General features: G+C 46.8%; 1 protein-coding gene across 2 annotated transcripts in view; it reads left to right on the top strand.

Annotated features, from left to right (window-relative positions):
* The window catches only part of robo1 (roundabout, axon guidance receptor, homolog 1 (Drosophila)), a 251,878-nt gene that overhangs the window by 106,012 nt on the left and 129,097 nt on the right, over positions 1-16,769 (top strand). For both annotated transcript variants that reach the window (XM_077565322.1, XM_077565323.1), the window contains one exon: positions 15,317-15,643. In XM_077565322.1, the coding sequence (XP_077421448.1) occupies positions 15,317-15,643 (327 nt within the window). The remainder of the gene's footprint in view (positions 1-15,316; positions 15,644-16,769) is intronic.

The raw sequence follows: 16,769 nt of genomic DNA, 5'->3' as shown, positions 1-16,769 counted from the left end.
CCTCCACCTTGCATAAGAGAACTAAACAGAAAGACCAGAAATGATCCACATAAAAAAAAAAAGTTCCTGTTAGGCATCGGAATATGTAGCTAGGTGTCTTATGATTATGCCATTACTTCTCTAATATTCATGATGAACGCCTCTTTTGCACAAAATAAAAAATGGCAAAACTACAAATAAATCATGGCCAAAAATCTCCAATGAAGGTTCTGTTTTGCATTGGCATCTGTACCTAGGTGTCTTATGATTATGCCATTCGTCCTCTCACATGTTATTTATGATAACCTCCACCTTGCATAAGAGAACTAAACAGAAAGACCAGAAATGATCCACATAAAAAAAAAAAAGTTCCTGTTAGGCATCGGAATATGTAGCTAGGTGTCTTATGATTATGCAATTAGTTCTCTAATATTCATGATGAACGCCTCTTTTGCACAATATAAAAAATGGCAAAACTGCAAATAAACCACAGCCCAAAATCTCCATGGAAGGTTCTGTTATGCACTGGCACATGTGCTTTGGTGCCGTATGTTTATGCCATTGCTTTTGTCAGTTCTTCACAACTTACGCCACAGTCAACAAAGTCCGTTACACATTGTACGGTGTATGTACTCTGCTTGCCAGTTCTTCATGCTAAGCCGCCACCTTGCACAAGACTAGAAATTACCCACAGTCAAAAGTCTGTTGTGATTTGGTAGACAGTACTTACTCAGGTGTCGTATGATTATGCCATCGCTCCTTTCACTTACAATCAGAACTGCAGCAAAAAAAAAAAAAAATTTCCATAATGGGGGCACCCAGAGACGGCACTGAAGCTGTCCCTTCCCGGATATAATGATACCCCCCGTCCCCAACTCAGTCCTCCTCACCGCTCTGATTGACCGTCGTTCTGTTCGCGACTTTTCAAAAGCTAACCCTGCCCCCCCCCCCCCCCCGTCTTTACTGATAAGTGACAGCGGGGAGAAATGCCCAAAGAAGGGCTGAGAGGCGCAGATTCAATTAGCAGTTAAAAGAGAGACTGCTAATTAGTTGATGAATGTCTTTGCTCCCTCCCCCTTCTGCTTTATTGTCGTAGTTAATATTCCCTTTTGCTGACAGTTAAAACCATCAAACGCTTCGTATCTTCAACTTTTCTTCTCTTGTCGCCCCGCTCATCCTAAAGCTATTATTGGCCGCTGCTGCGTCAGCAAATTGTCATCCCGATTGCCGCCTTCTGTCAAGGCAATAAAAAAAAAATAAATCCATCGAAGAGGCGCGACAAAACATAATTAATGAGAAGGTGACCTTGAGATCCACGATGATAGCGGTGCTTCCTTCCCACCATTCGCATGAAACCACAGCGACGGGGGAGCGGCCCAAAAAAAAAAAAAGAGTCCGACTAATCGTTGCGTAAACCCGACGTCACCGCCGGGATAAACAAAGTCAACCCGAGTGTTGTTGATTAGCATATCAGTACTACACAGTCGATTGTGCTTTGTTCTTGGAACGCAACCCCCCCCCCCCCCCCCCAAATGACTTTGTCAATTTCCCCCTTGCTTTGGTTTCAAAACAGCAACGGAAGATCAAGAAAATCAAATGTACTAAAAGTGTTAACGGTACACGTGTACTACGGCGCCATTTTGGGGGGCAAGAAAAGAGCTCCATTCAGTCAGGCCAGGGGTAGGCAAGTTGGGTCCGAGAGAGCCGCAGTCCTGCATGTTTTTGATGTCTCCCTCCTCCAACACAGCTGAGACGCTCCTGCAGAACGTAATTATGAGCTGATGATTTGAAACACCTGGGTTGGAGGCAGGAGACACCGAAAACATGCAGGACTGCGGCTCTCTAGGACCCAATTTGCCTATCCCTGAGTTAAGCCATAGCCTTGTCTAAAAAAACACTTTGACACCATATGGTGGCCGTTACAAACATTTATGGATGGGTGCCATTAATTAATTAGTTTTTTTAATTTCCCAATATTGCCATGAACTCTTTTATTGCCACACGTTATCAAAAAAAAAAAAACAACCCGGCAGTGCCAGACGATTTCGAGCATTTTAACTCATCTTTCACGGCAAACAGAATGTTGTGTACTTTGACTACACAACCGAAGAAAATATTCCATTCTTTCATTAGAAAAAAAAGTATGTTTCTACCTTATTCCGTTCTTTAGTAATCACCATTTGAAAATAGGTCATTTGAGTGACATTGAGGGAAAATTGAAAAGAAAAGAAGAAAAGGAGCTTTTTGTGAAAAGATCCGTTTTTCCACCGCAAACTTGTTCACACACGAGCGCTACCTTTTGTGTCCGGACAATTTTCTTCCTTGACGTGACTTGTGTTGTGTTGATCACACTCTGTACCGTCGGCTTTTTTTTCTGGCGTGTCAAAAAATTCCACGAGGCTTTGAACACGCATGATAAGCGACCCCCCCCCCCCCCCCCCCCGGAAAAAAGCTTTCAAGCCGGCATTGAGGGTCTGCATATCAGTCGCCTCCCACATCGCCACCGCTGTGCGGCTTGAGGGAAAGCTCTAATTGAATAACAATTGTAGCTCCGCTGGCTCAACGCCGGCTTCTCTTTGGCTCGGGGCGCGAAGGACTCACATTTGCATTTGATTGCACGTCTTAATCCTGCCGCGTCGAGCAAACATCAGCCGGTGCGCTCTGAAATGTCACCCGTGAGACTCAAAATGCGCCGACTTCACTTGTAATCGTTTCTTTCCCTGACAGCCGGCGTTGATCTACCTGACGTTTTTTGGACACGGTTTCAACATCTGGATACTCGAGCCGCCTCATCCGTTGTTTGCTTGACTTTGGTGTCGTCGTGGAGGAAAATAAAAAATGTTATTCAAACGTAGGGTGGTAAAAAAAATGAAACTTTCCATGTGGGAGTGGACAGAAATGTATTGGAATTATCTGGAATTTATTGAAATAAACCGTAAGCATAGAAATATACAAATTGAAAGTTGGTAGGTAACTAAGGATAGTTCTGGAGACCTTTGACTAAAAGTGGCCCAGTTTTGAGTTTTTCGAGGTAAATGTGCTCGCTTGCGCCAACATTTGAGATGCCAACAAGCTTCGGAATTTTGCCACTTGAGTGAAGTGGAAAGAAATGGAGCAAATAAGGTTTTGCAAGAAGGTCTTGTTTTGTTTGACATCACGAAACAAAAATCTTTCTGCTGTCATTCATGTTTTCAGTACGGCAAAGGAAAGCACACAATTAGCATGTGGCTTATTAGCCGCATGCTAATTGGCCATTTTGCTGCAAATGTTGGAAGGATTCCGACATAGCATAAAGCAAGGATCAAAGGTCAACGTCCCGCGTCGATGCTGCCGTGACCCGACTCAAAAACATGCGGTTGATCAAAATGAAATCTTTTTTCATGACCGATGTTGATCAAACGTTGACTTCACGTTCAGTCCTCGTTCGACGGCATCGGCACAAACCCTTCGCAATTTCACTTCAGCCTTCCGTCTCGGCCATTTCTGGGTCACGTCGTCCCCCTCCGGGTCCTTCAATGACACTGTCCAGATAATGGAAGAGTCGGTTGTAGCATAATTCCACAGTCTAGCCAGGAAACGGAAAGTTCTGAAGTTATTAGGTCACCTGTGACAGAATGTAGGTCTGTACTCGTAGTGCGCATCCACACAGTTGTGGGGCTTTGAGCGCCCCCCCCCCCCCCCTTTCACAGCGTACAAGCACTGTTGCAGCTCAGAAAGCTCACAAATTGGCCAGTGGACTTCAACCGGCCCTCACACACCGTTCTGATTCTGACACCACGTCTACTTGACAAAAGGCAAACCTTTGACTGTTTGATGTTATTAAACGATGGAGCTAATAAGAATACAGAGTGAAAGTAGTGATGTCACGTTTGAAAAAACGGATGAGGTTGAGGCAATCGATGACATTCAGGAAGAACAAATGTCCTGCGGGCGGTTATTTCCAAAAAGCATTTGTCATCACAGCTGTCTTGTGCAGACCTCGTCATCCTCCCCACTCCTCCCGAGCCCCGCCCACACGTCCAACCCCCCCCCCCCCCCCCATCAGCCCCCGTCACAATCATCTCTCCACATTCGGAGCAAAACGGGTCTGCGGACGTCTGTCGGGGATCCTGATGTCGGATGCTAAAACGTAACAGATGGCAATCGAGGAACTGGAATGTGAGAAGGTCGTTGTCAGTCAGAGCTGGACAGGAGGTCGCTCTAATGCGCTCAACCTGTTGGAATGTGGAGAGGATCTAGTCAGTGATTGGCAAAAGCCATGTTTACATGAAGAGAGTCCGTTTTTTAGTAGGTTTTGGATCGTTGATCTGGTTTTCCCACTGTATTTTTATTGGGTTGGATCAGGAATGGCGAGATCCGCTCCTCCAGGGCTTGGATGTTACCCTTCTCCAACACAGCTGATATATGATAAGCTCATCAGCTAGTTCTGCATAAGCCCGGTAACGATCCTGTTGATTGGAATCAGCTGCGTTGCAGCAGGGAAACCTCCAAAACCTGCAGGACGCCGGCCGGGCCCTCGAGGACCGAGTTTGCCCACCGCTGCTCCAAAGTGGCACTTTATAAAGTGGCAAATTTGCGAGTTTTTCCCGTGGAATATTAAAAAAATATCTATATTTATACGTGGCCCTAATATGTCGTGGTATCATTGCCATTGGAAAGACACAAACAAATAAATGCAGTCTCAGTCTCAGTCAAGGCAGCGGATGCACTGAAGGCGGTGTGAAAGGGGCTTTTGTTACCCGGCACCGTTTTGACAGTGGAAGTGCAATTTGAAGTGGCCGGCAAACATTGCACAAATGTTCCTCTGTGGAAGTCAGAAGCTCTTTGGCAGCCGCGGCTCCTTTCATGATGACTTTTCACCACATTTTTTCTGCCGCAACACGCGGCATGCCTTAAAAAATAAATAGAAAAAAGCCCGCCGCTTTCATATTTTCCAGTGGGCAGATTTGGGAGGCTCGTTGGATCTCCCGTTTTTCTGGAAGGCAAGCCACGCCTCCCCCCCCCTCCCCCCGCACAGCCCGGCTCGCGCTGGTGTCTCCGCGCCTCGGCCGCATGAAGAAGTGGCTCCACCGAGTCTTCGCTGAGCAATTTAATAATACCTCACATCCGCAGCTGTAGTTTCTAAACTTTCGTCACGTACGCCAGCGTAAGCGCGTGGACACCCGAGCGCTAGCGGCGCTGCCCAGAGAAGCCGCGCCAAGGTTTTTTTTGCACTCAGACGTAAACGCAAGCATACCCTCGACGCCGCCGTTCCTTTTCAACAGCCGGCTGTCTGAGATCTGCCGGAGAATGTTTGCCGTGAACATTTTGAATAGCCCACACGAGCGCTTCAGGTCGTTGGCGCTTGCGTACTCTTGTTGGACTGTAAGACAACACGGGTCCGACAGTAGGTCCCGATCAGCCTCTGGCTTGGAGGCAAGTACCATTAAGTCCAATTAAATGTGAATTTTTAAAGCCAGCACTTCTTTGCCGTTTTCTTTCTTGGCTTGGAGACGGAATGACTCAGCGTGCTTGTTGCTCCTCCAGCAAATCCAATATAAACGTCCACTCAGCACACTTTTAAGTACGTGTCTTTCCTCGGGTCGACCTTCACTGCGTCTTAGTGGGCGGAGGTGTTTCTGATGTTTTACCCCTTCTCATGTTGGTAAATGAAAGTGCAAAACGATAAGAAGAAATGGCTTAACCAATCATAATTCTGTCGATTTGTGTGGGAAACCCAAAATGTGTCCTCATGTGTTTTTTAAGTGATGGCTTTTTTGCTGGTCCACTTTGGACAGAGATGCTTATTGAAGGGACTGAATTTAGGTGGTGATGACTGTATTTTTTTTTTATGTTAACAAATTTACTTCCTGGTTCATATACTGACAGGCAGAAAGAAGCATTTGATTTTGGTTGGAGACTGGAAAGTAGAGAAAATACTTTCCATTCCATAAAGATTAGCTTTTTTAATTGACCCGTGTCTCCTCTCACTACAAGATGTTGGTTGGTTGATATATTTTCAGTTTCGTTGTGCTTGTTGACAGCTCTAGTTATCGTCTTTGGGTCGGTAAAACAACCCGGCACCGGAGTTTTTCAGCATCTTGCTTGCGAATCAACATCCTTGCGTGAAGGGCCAACATGTCGACGCGGGGCTGCTCGCAACTTGATTTTATAAACACAACCATCCAATTTAATTTTTGCTCCTGAATTCCGAGTTCATTCGCCTCTTGAGGATACGCAGTCTGTCATCTAAAGGATGAAAAAGGCAGCAGTGACACTCCAACGATTCCCCAGTCGGGGAATCAACGTGCTCAATTAATTTATGCTCCGCTTTGATCCATCGCTCGGACTGATTGTGGCCCACTGGTCAAACTTTGTTTAAAAAAAAAAAAAAAGAAAGCGTAGGAACGGGAATACGAAGTAATTGCCCATGTGCGGCTTTCCCTCATGCTTCTTTTCCGTAATCCTTTCCTAATGCAGCCTCCCAGCCTGGCATCTGGGGCCCATATTGATTACGCATTCTTTCCTGTGGTCCCTCATCTGCGGGCGGGTATGACATCCGCAAGGCCGCCATTTTCTTTTTTTCTCGGAAGAAGCGAGAGGCGCGCTCCCGAATTTGCGGGGTCAACGTGTGCAGTCTGCCACTCACATATTTAGCCGAGATCGTAGCCATGGCTGGCTAGAGAGTCCGTCTGCCGGGTCTCCGGAGCCACTTTGACAGGCCGCTCCCTTTAACAAGCATTCCGGGCTCCCCCGTGTCGATGTGGTTGGATTTGATCAAGCATATCGGGACTGTATTTATCCAGCAGGAAATGGTTTTGACAGCTTTTAACGAGCATTGCATTGGGATTAGTTGCAAGTCTTCCACAAATGGATTCCGTTGGGAATTCATGACTGTATAAGTGTTTTTACCCACAACACCCGTCTGTCTATGTAGCTAAGCTAAGCGTTGAAGGAAAGTGACTGACATGGGGCCCGTCCTTGCCGCTTCTCCGGAGTAATTATAACAAATGCTGAGGCCCCCCCCCAGGTGTTGAAGGTGCAAACCTGCAAGGAGGCAGCGCCGCTTCTTGTTTATGGCGTAATCAGCGCGTTTGTCAGCTCTTTATTGCACATGACAAACGAGTCTCAGGATGATCCGAGGGGACGGGGAAAAGGCACATAAGGACGCCGCGGCGGTCCAAGAATTCATTACGCCAAAGGCCAAACGAATGAATTCGATTGTCAGCGCTCTCAAATATGAAATAATGTGTTTAATGTGCAGCTGTCCTTTGGTGCCACGCTTGGGTTCACCTTCCACCAAGAGCCAGCGCAGAAGCGTTTGTTGTGTAGCACCAAAAATGGTTTCTTTGCCAATTTTTGCTTTGCTCATCTGTCGCGTGTATTTGGAACACGCTTAGTAGGCAATCAGACAAAATCTCAAAGACAAGTTGACTTTTGAAAAGGCGGCCAGAAATGGCCAAAATGACTGCTTGAAACAAAAATGGGCAAACTCGCGCTGCATTCTGCAAGAAACTCAACCCTGGGACGCTTCTAAAAAGACGGTTGTAAAATCTCTTAAAATGGAAGTTTTCATTGAAATTGGGAGTTGAAGTTGCCCCTCAAATGTGTCGGCTTAATCCAACATAGCATCATAATCACGATTGAAGCTCCTTGCAAACGTTTTTGTTTTCTAAATTTGGCCGTTCACAAGCCAAGACACTCTTGCATACAATCGGCTTAGCAGAGTTCAGACTATTCCAAAAGTACGTTTTGGTCAACAAGTCCTCCAACAATAACGACCATATTGGTCGTTTTACCATTTTTACCAAAATACGATCAACTGAAAATGAACAGAACAACCAGAGTGGCTTTTCAAGCCCGAGGCTCTTCCAACTTTAAGACTCAACATGCTATTGTCTACTTGCCAATGCAAAGCAGGGCAGGCAGTAGGCAGAGATCATCTTCAGGTGACAAAATCAGTCAATTGGAATAAAAACGCCGGCGTTTTTGTAATCCAATACGTTGCCACTCATGAGTGAGAGCAGCCGAGTCGATTAGGAAACAAAGAGATGAGGACGGAAAGAAGCCGTAAAGATATCCATCAGCTCACCTCGCCCGACCTATTGACCCACGGCACACATTCGCACCGGAGGCTTTAATCCTGCCTCTTAGCACTGTAACTGATAGTCTTGTGTCAAAGCATTAAAGGAGGAAAAAAAAAAAAAAGCTCTGATGTCCACTCATTCCGCGTGTGTGCGCCCAAAATGCTTAAAAGCTTTTTGCGTTCTGGTCTTTTCGCCGCTCTCTCCTTGGCGGCGTCCTCTCGCGGCTCGGGTCCAACCCCGAGAGGGACGCGCCCTCTGCGCTTATCGGCACCATAAATCCCTCTTAAATCCCCTAATCACGCATTAATGGGCCCTGTAGATATGCGGCGCTCTACTGTGCTGGGCATTCCTTATCAGGGATCCATATTGCGTATCAGCGGGACTTCTGACAGGTGGCTCGGGTTCCAGGTGGCTCGGCCTCCAGGTGGCTCGGGTTCCAGGAGGCGGCGGGCCTTTTTATGTGATTACCTTGAGTGCGTTTATGATGGAAATGAAACCTATTTTACAGGGCAGAGATGCTTTGTTCCGGTCCGTTTGAAAGCTTGTCACGATGACGTCACACATATTTCCGGCTGGCAAAAGAATGTTCTTCAATGGCACAACTAGAAAATACATCCTTACTTATGTCACTTTGTCATTTTTGCGCAAGCTGGGCAAACGGCGCAAATGGAGATTTGAGCTTTCTTCGCAAGCGCTGGTTCTGAATTTCACGTGCGGTAAATGGGTTGGGAGGGCGACGTATCAGAACGGCAGTTTTTCTTTGAGGTCGGTTCCGGCTAATCGAATTTTCTGTTGCTCAGATCAATGGAACGGGGCATGCGCTTTTGATGCTGAGAACATCTTATAGAACCGACGTTAGCTATCAGGCTAGACTTCGTCCTGGTTTTTCATTTTGAAAATCTGCTCACCCTAAAAATGGCGTATTCGCAGACGTTTCATCCTACCAGGAAGCAGATTGGACTCTCAAGAATAATGCAAATGGCGTCATTGTCTTTTCCTCAGCCAAGATAGAAGCTGTGATGAAGAGCTTGGAAAAAAAAAAAAATCATTGGACCAGAACCCGTTACTGCCATCAGTTCTTCTTTGTCCTCTTTTGGCCCCTTTTCATGTTGATGAATTCAGCTGAGACTAATTAGCAAAAGATTCGGACCGCCGCGCTGTCGCTGGAGGGCCTCGGTTAGCTTTTAATTGCGCGTCATGTCTTGAAGGGGCGACCCCAGTCCTGACAGAGTCGGTTTGCTCAGCATGCGGTCCACGGGCTCTTTTTTTCTTTGATTACTTTTATTCATTTCCTGAATGGCGACATAAATGTCTACCCCTGTCGTGTTGTATGCTTTAATAGATACAATGAATATGAGACACGTTTGGTTCCATTTCCAACCTTTTTTTTTGTTTTTTCCTTTTTGACAGGTACCAATTGAGAATTCACTCCGCTCACCAGTTATTAAAGATACCAATACAGTGCACAATAGAAATAAAGAGGACAAATGAGAAATCATTTTCAAAGTCAAAAAGCACAACAAATGCCTGTGAACACGATGCTTGGAAATAATCCACTGAGTTGAAAACTAGCCCATAGCATCGTTAGCCATGCATAGGCACACGCAGCACGCATGATCTGATGACGAACGGGATGACTCGGTTCCTCTCGGTTCCTCTCGATTGCTATAAATAGTAACGGCCACCTTGCACAAAAGCAATAAACCGCAAACTCGGGAAACATTCATTAATATTAATGACTTTTATGACTCCTCACTGGGAAATGGTTTCGTCTGCCCTGCTGCCAACTGGCCTCTGTCCTGAACAGTTTCCCTATTTTCCGTCCAAATTGAGTCCCGAAGACTTTGGTTCGAGGGCAAGTCCTTCAAACCTTCCACCTTGGTGTCAATGCACTAAATCCCTGCAGTGAAATGCAATAAGCAGTTCACTACGTATTTTCTGTCCGTCGTGTGTCTCAAGGCTTTTGGACTCATGGCAAGTCCTTAAAGATTTCCAGACCGTAAACTCTGTTCTCTAAACTGATCACGCAGACGGTTCGAAATCACTTGGTTGTATCTTGTTTATCGTTATCCAAGTGTTGCTTAAAATGTCCATGTTGGGCAAAATAACTTGGGGGTGTTTAGCAAGACGGGTCAGCGTCTGGGTTCGGGCTCTGCTTAACATCCCGCGGTTCGACTCACCGCCTTCGTTTACAGAGAAGAACTGTGGCTTTTCTTAATGAACTCCCTCAAGCCTCCCCTTTCTTTGACTTTCTGTGTGCGCGAGAGAGTAAAGGGGAAAAAAAAGTAAGGGGACGCTCCGACGAGTTGGAAAGCAGAATCTTTTGCCCGAGGCCGAGATCGATCGGATCCTTGCAGTAGAAGTTCCAGCTTCCCTGCGGGTAGGCTGGCTGTTGCATTAGCTCATCGCACAAAAGCAGAGAAGCAGCAAGGGAAGGAGTTAGAAGGGAGAAAGGAGGGTGAGGGTGGGGGGGCGCTAGAAAATCCAAAGGCAGGCATTTGGAAGCAGCCATGGAAGAGAAAGGATGGGGAAGGAATAACGGCGAGAGAACTGGAGGCGGCCCACATGCAGATTGCGTGCGGCTTCTGCCCGCATGCACCTGCACCGAGCGCCTGGACACAGCCATCGCCCCCACCCTGTGCTGGCCCCCCCCCCCCTTTCATCCCCCCGGTGAGGGGGTAATGGTGCTGAAGTAACCCAGGTCACTCAACGGGGGCGCCCAGTGAATTCATTGAGGGGCACAAAGCGAGTAGAACAGCATTGTGTAACCGATACCCGGCACCCAAACACGCTGTGGAATCCGCTCACAAACACATTTGCGAGTGTCAGCCAGAATATTTTTCGGCCCGGCCGAGCACAGCAGTCCTCTTGAAATTGCAACAAAGACGATCGATTTTGAGGCACTTCCCATTTGCAAAAGCTCACCACATTCTGCAGGTGCGTTCATCCATTTGAAACCGCTTATCTTCATTCGGGTCACGGGTGCGCTGGAGGATCCAGAGGATTTTGGGCCAGAGGTCTGGCACACCCTGGACTGGCTTTTAGTACTAACTCTGTCTTGTCTTGGTCTTGTACAGGACAGACTCGGGATTTCTGATCAAGACCCGTCAAGACCAGGCCAGGCCTACTGTGGTCACAAGTGAAACAAATTCACTTCAATTTGACATTTTTTTTCATTGTACTATTTCAAAAACAGCCAAGCAGAATTTGGTTTTGTTGCTAACATAATGGAAAAAAAAAGAGAGTGGTCGTTTCGGTCTTGTCTCAGTCTCAGTACGTTCTTGTCTCGGTCTCTGTTGGTGCGGTTTTGACCACAACACGAATTGCGTGTCGACGTAGCGTGACGTCAAAGTTTGACTTCTTGCCATAAAATGCAAAAGTCTTATAACTCGCATCATTTCAGCTTTTTCAAGGTTGTTCCAAGATGGAGCCGTTTATGAGATCTTGTCTGATTGCTAGCACACAAAAACGATGTAAACGAGACAGTTGGTTGATGGGAAATTTCAAAACATTCAATTTTTTCATCATTCTTTGGAGGCGGAGCATGACAGAAACATGTGATCACCTCCCAACTTGTTGTTTATTTCTGTCCCTCCCAAATAATTGTTTGGAGGAGAACTGCGGTGCGATATCGTCATCGCCGATCCAATAGCAGCCCACGCATGCTTCCCAACGGCGCCCCTGCAAAACCCCAAACTTGAGGCTCCAAATTAGAGAGGAGCCATCTTAAGTCGGGGAGAGGGGAAGCGAGGAGTGGGAAGTTATTGGCGGAGCTCTTCAAACCAATCATTGTTTTTAACAATGACTGACTATCTAATCCTAGTGCAGAGGGTCTTGGTTTTATGACGGTACCAACATGTGAGGTTTCGAGCTCATGACCTGTGAACAACCAACCAGCTTGCACAGGTGACGCTTGGTCTTCCTCTGCTTGTCTTGCCTTGCACTTTCTAATTCAGGGATTCTTCTGATTTGCATTTTGCGTTCGCAATGTCGAATTGCAACCTCTCCACTTTCTTGTCCCGCCCCTTTTTCACCGTCTGTAGCTTTTCCCCGGCTCAATGAACAGGCGAGTTATTTTCAGACGGGTGCTTTTTTTTATTTGCAGATTGTTATCATCCGACGCTGAGCGCAGTCATCAGACATTGTGAATACTAAGTACAAATTAGCATAGCATCAGTTCTAAGATAAGGTCGAAATACAGTGAAGCATACAAATGTCTTTTTATAAACATAAATGAGATTTCCCTCGTCTCCCTTTCCAAGGGAGCCCATCAAAGATTCACGTCTTCAGCTCCATTTCTTCTTTCTGGAGCTTTGGTCTGTTTTTGGACGTTGTCTTGGGATTCCGGACTTGTTTCACTGCTTTGTTGTCCCGAAGCTCTTTCTACAGCTTTGGTTCATCTTCCACATGGTCTAGAGATCCAAGACTTGTTTTCTTGCTACGTGTCCCGAAGCTCTTTCTGGAGCACTGGTCTGTCTGTCTCGGACTTTGTCTTGAGATTCGGGACTCGTATCTCTAAACGTTCCGTTTCGAATTCAAAGATCTGCTAACTGAATGTTAGTTTATTTGCCCCCGTCGTCCTTTGAGTTAGTCCGCTGCCCGGTAGCGATATTAATAGCGACGGTCTGCCCTACTGACATCTTTTTTCCAAAGCTGCAGCCATGCTTTAGGAAGAGTTGATCGAAAACACATGGCGGCGCGTTTGCGCTGGTGCATGAAAGGCAACTCGCAGCTGCCAGAGAGAGAAAAACATTGAATCGCATTTGATGATAGCTCTGATAATAATTATAGCTACTATCATGCCTCTTAAGTATTGCGGCGGTGCATTAACGACAATGTGTGGCAGCGGGCGCCACCGCCGCGCTTCCTTGCGTTGAAGTGATTAATCTTACTGCGGCGCTGTCCCTAATTATGCTGACGACTTGGAAATGAAAAAGATGCCTTCCTCAGCAGCGGTAGTTAATGGGGGGGGGGGGGCACGGGGCAAACAGGATGGGGGAAGCTGGTGGGGGCGGCAGGCAGGCAGTATGGCAGTGTCACAACACGCCGGCTAAATGAAAGGCAAGCCTCCAATTAGACCGGACTCTTTTTAATTGGCGCTGAATGCGTTCCAAAGGCCAGCGCTGGCAGATATGGCGACTTGAAAGGTGGGCGGGGGTGAAATCGGGGGCTACTTTTGGCTGCTATTCTGAGTGGAAGCACCACCGGGAAGCTAATTAGCATCTAAAGCAGGTTGGCTCGCCACAGCCGACTAGTCGGCGAGTCGTTTGACCCGAGATAACGCGGAGGTGTTAAGAGGCCCCTTCGGTGCGGTTCCAGTTCGCCGCTCCTTTTTGTCACCAAGCAACACACGCGCGCATCCTGCTCTTATCTGCTATCACTTCATTTCCTTTTGCTTTCAAGGTGCGCCGCTGCCGCCGCTGCCGCCGCTGCCCTCCGCCGCACCGTTTCATCTGCGAGGCACATGACCGGAGCGCTATCAAACGGACCGTTTCTGTCATTAAAGGTCACGCGCATTCAAACTAATGATAAGATCACTTTTGATGAAGGATCACCTAAACTCAAAAGCTCACAAGATGTGTTCATCCTGGTGAAATCTACAGTTGGAAGGAGTGGTTGTTTAAACCTAGCCCCCCCCCCCCCCCCCAAAAAAAAATCTGAATAATGCCTTTGAGGCTTTTTTATTTATTAATTAAATTTAGCCCCTGATTTACCTATCAATGTGAAATTTGGTACCAATGTCTCATCATGACCAGACCCACAAAAAGGTCTCAAGAAGCCATGGCCAAAAATACAATAAAGGAAGTCCTCCATCTTTCAGGGTTGTTATCACCAATTCCTGGGGGGCATCACCCCCCCCCCCCCCCCCACAGATTGATACAAAATTTGAATTAGTATAATGTTAGAGAAATGTACAACATGAAATCGCAAGAAATGGAAATCTTTTGAACACTCAACTCAAGAACGTTCCATAATGTCAAAGACAATTTCACTTAGCAACATGATATTTGCCAGTAATATCTATTATTAGTAGACCTACAATAATAGCAACTCAGTGACCTAGTGGTAGAGTGTCCGCCTTGAGACTGGGAGGTTGTGGGTTCAATCCCCGGCCGGGTCAAGACTCGTATTACGGGTTGGAATTGGGGGGTTAGATCACCAAATGATCCCCGAGCGCAAGGTCCTGCTGCTGCTCACCGCTCCCTCAGGGGATGGGTCAAATGCAGAGAACAAATTTCACCCCACTTAGACAATCAGTGGTACTTTATCTTTAGAAAGACTCACCAAGCCATGCCTGAAAAGACAAAGTCTGCCATTTTGTTTTGAAGCGGACATTTTAGGGTTGCGTCTATTTCACAGCAGCCCTTCAGAGACGAACGTGTCGTAGAGATTTGATCAATTGGCGATTCATTTATACCAAGTAAACCCAACATATGATCTTGTGTTTGTCATCGAGTGTGGGCGGAGCATCGCGGCAAACTTTGATGACTGATCATGAAACACAGATATCTGAAAGCTCAGGTCAACAAGGTCAGACGTTTGAATACCACCGACCGTTATCAAGGTTTCACTTTCCAAACGTGTCATCGATTAATCATTACATTTAAGAATATCATCAGCCAATGTTTCAGGATAGCGCATGAATCATCTGACCGAGTTGAGAATGTTGAGTCACAGGTGGTTAACTCATTCACTCGCAGCTTTTCACAGACGCAACCCTCTTCACTCCCGGCTGTTTTACTGGATTTTGACTGATTTTGAAAGGCCAAAAAAAAGTCTCTTCTATCATCAGGAAAAAAAATGTTATATTTAGCAATTAGAATTAGAAAATAGTTTCATCATTATTCACAAATCTGTTTAGAACTGAGGGTAAATGAGCTTTTGTCAACATGGCCCTGATTGATCTCTTTTGCTCTGCTGCCACCTGCTGGCCGTTTTTGTAATAACTATCATTTCTTCAACCGTTGTCTGCAGTTGAGAGGCTTCATCAAAGCATTTCAAATGCATTGAAACACTGTGTAAAGCTCCATAAAGCTGAATTTTATTGGTAGCTCTGCTTCAAATCTGTAAGATGTCAAATCGGTCGATAATTGACGATAATTATCGGCCACCGATGTTTTGGTGCATCCCTCGTTCAAACTGAGCAGGCATCGCGGGTCTTTCAAGAAGACCACAAAAATGTAAATAGGTGAATTTGTTAATTACGGAAGGAATTAACTTGGTGTCCGTGCGCATGTTTACAGGCTTAACGCTAAATGTTGTTGTTCCAGGATCCCGTCTGCGCCAAGAGGACACGCCGCCCCGCATCGTGGAGCATCCGTCCGACCTGATTGTCTCCAAAGGCGAGCCGGCCACCCTCAACTGTAAGGCGGAGGGTCGGCCCTCGCCCACCGTGGAGTGGTACAAGGATGGCGAGCGGGTGGAGACGGACCGGGACGACCCGCGCTCGCACCGCATGCTGCTGCCCAGCGGCTCGCTCTTCTTCCTGCGCATCGTGCACGGCCGGCGCAGCAAGCCCGACGAGGGCTCCTACGTCTGCGTTGCCCGCAACTACCTTGGCGAGGCCGTCAGCCACAACGCCTCGCTGGAAGTCGCCAGTAAGTGCAGCGTGTCTTCTTATCTCCTCCTTCGGGGCTTTCTGCTGGAAGTTCTGAATAGGCGGGTCCGGTTCCCAGCCCCCCCCCCCAATGTTTTCTGGCATCAATGTGCTCATTGACTTGGATAATCTCTGAGGAGATGGGCAGGATGTGTTTGGCCCAGTGCTCTCCGTAGGCCTGCGGAGTCTTGGGAGTGGGGGGGGGGGGGGGTCGCCTGATCGTTCCAGGGTGAGCGCTTCTCTAAAGGGCCCTTAGTAGGTGGTCAGGAGCCACAATGGGAACAAAGGCCTTTCTGTTTTGCCGTAACTTCTGCTCTTTGTTAGCGAGGTGGTTATGAACTTTTAAATCTCGTCTTTAACCCTTAAGAAGTTCTTTAAATGTCCTCACTCAAATGTCACTTTTTTTTCAGTCAGGCTTTTAATACGGCTTCAGTCTTCAATGTGCATATCAAATAATAGTTATATTTTGGCCCGTATGTGTGCATGAATCTATCAATTATTGGTGCTGTTAAATAATTGTTCAGCAGAAATCAATGAAGCATTTATTGAGTGAAATTATGTGGTCATAAGTTCTTGTGATTGTGTTAAGACTTGCATAGCGTGGAGGTCATCTCTTGACTTTCTTGATATCCTGCCGCTCTCTCGACGGCCCGAGTACGACGACGGCTCCGATATCAAGCATTCCTCTGGCGTGGCCCGAGGCCCGTCGCCAGCCCGTTGCTTGTAATGTCATCAAGATGAGAAAAGGCGAGAATCACATGTGAGGTCGGACCTGATCCGTTGTGAGGTCGGACCCGCATGTTTTTTTTTTTAGGATTAAAGGTGTCGCCCAGGCTCGACTGGCTTTCACTCGTTGGACTTAAATGGAGCAACATGAGACACATCAGATCGGATGACCAAAAAGTCGCTGTGTAGGGAAAAGAAACGTATTTGGTAACTTTGGCATGAGTAGAAATTGGAAGTCAGTTGAACCGCAAACTCATCCGTTCTTTTGTCTGCTTGTAGTTGCAGGTCATGGATTTGACATTTGACAAAAAATGAAGACAGAGTTGTTTGATTGAGTACATTGAAATGTGTTAAGCGTGTCCTCCACGGGTCGACCCACATAAAAAGTCTCGCTTTGAAGC

Source organism: Vanacampus margaritifer, chromosome 5 (genome assembly GCF_051991255.1).
Source record: "Vanacampus margaritifer isolate UIUO_Vmar chromosome 5, RoL_Vmar_1.0, whole genome shotgun sequence".
NCBI lineage: Eukaryota > Metazoa > Chordata > Actinopteri > Syngnathiformes > Syngnathidae > Vanacampus > Vanacampus margaritifer.
This window is presented reverse-complemented; position numbering and strand designations above follow the sequence as displayed.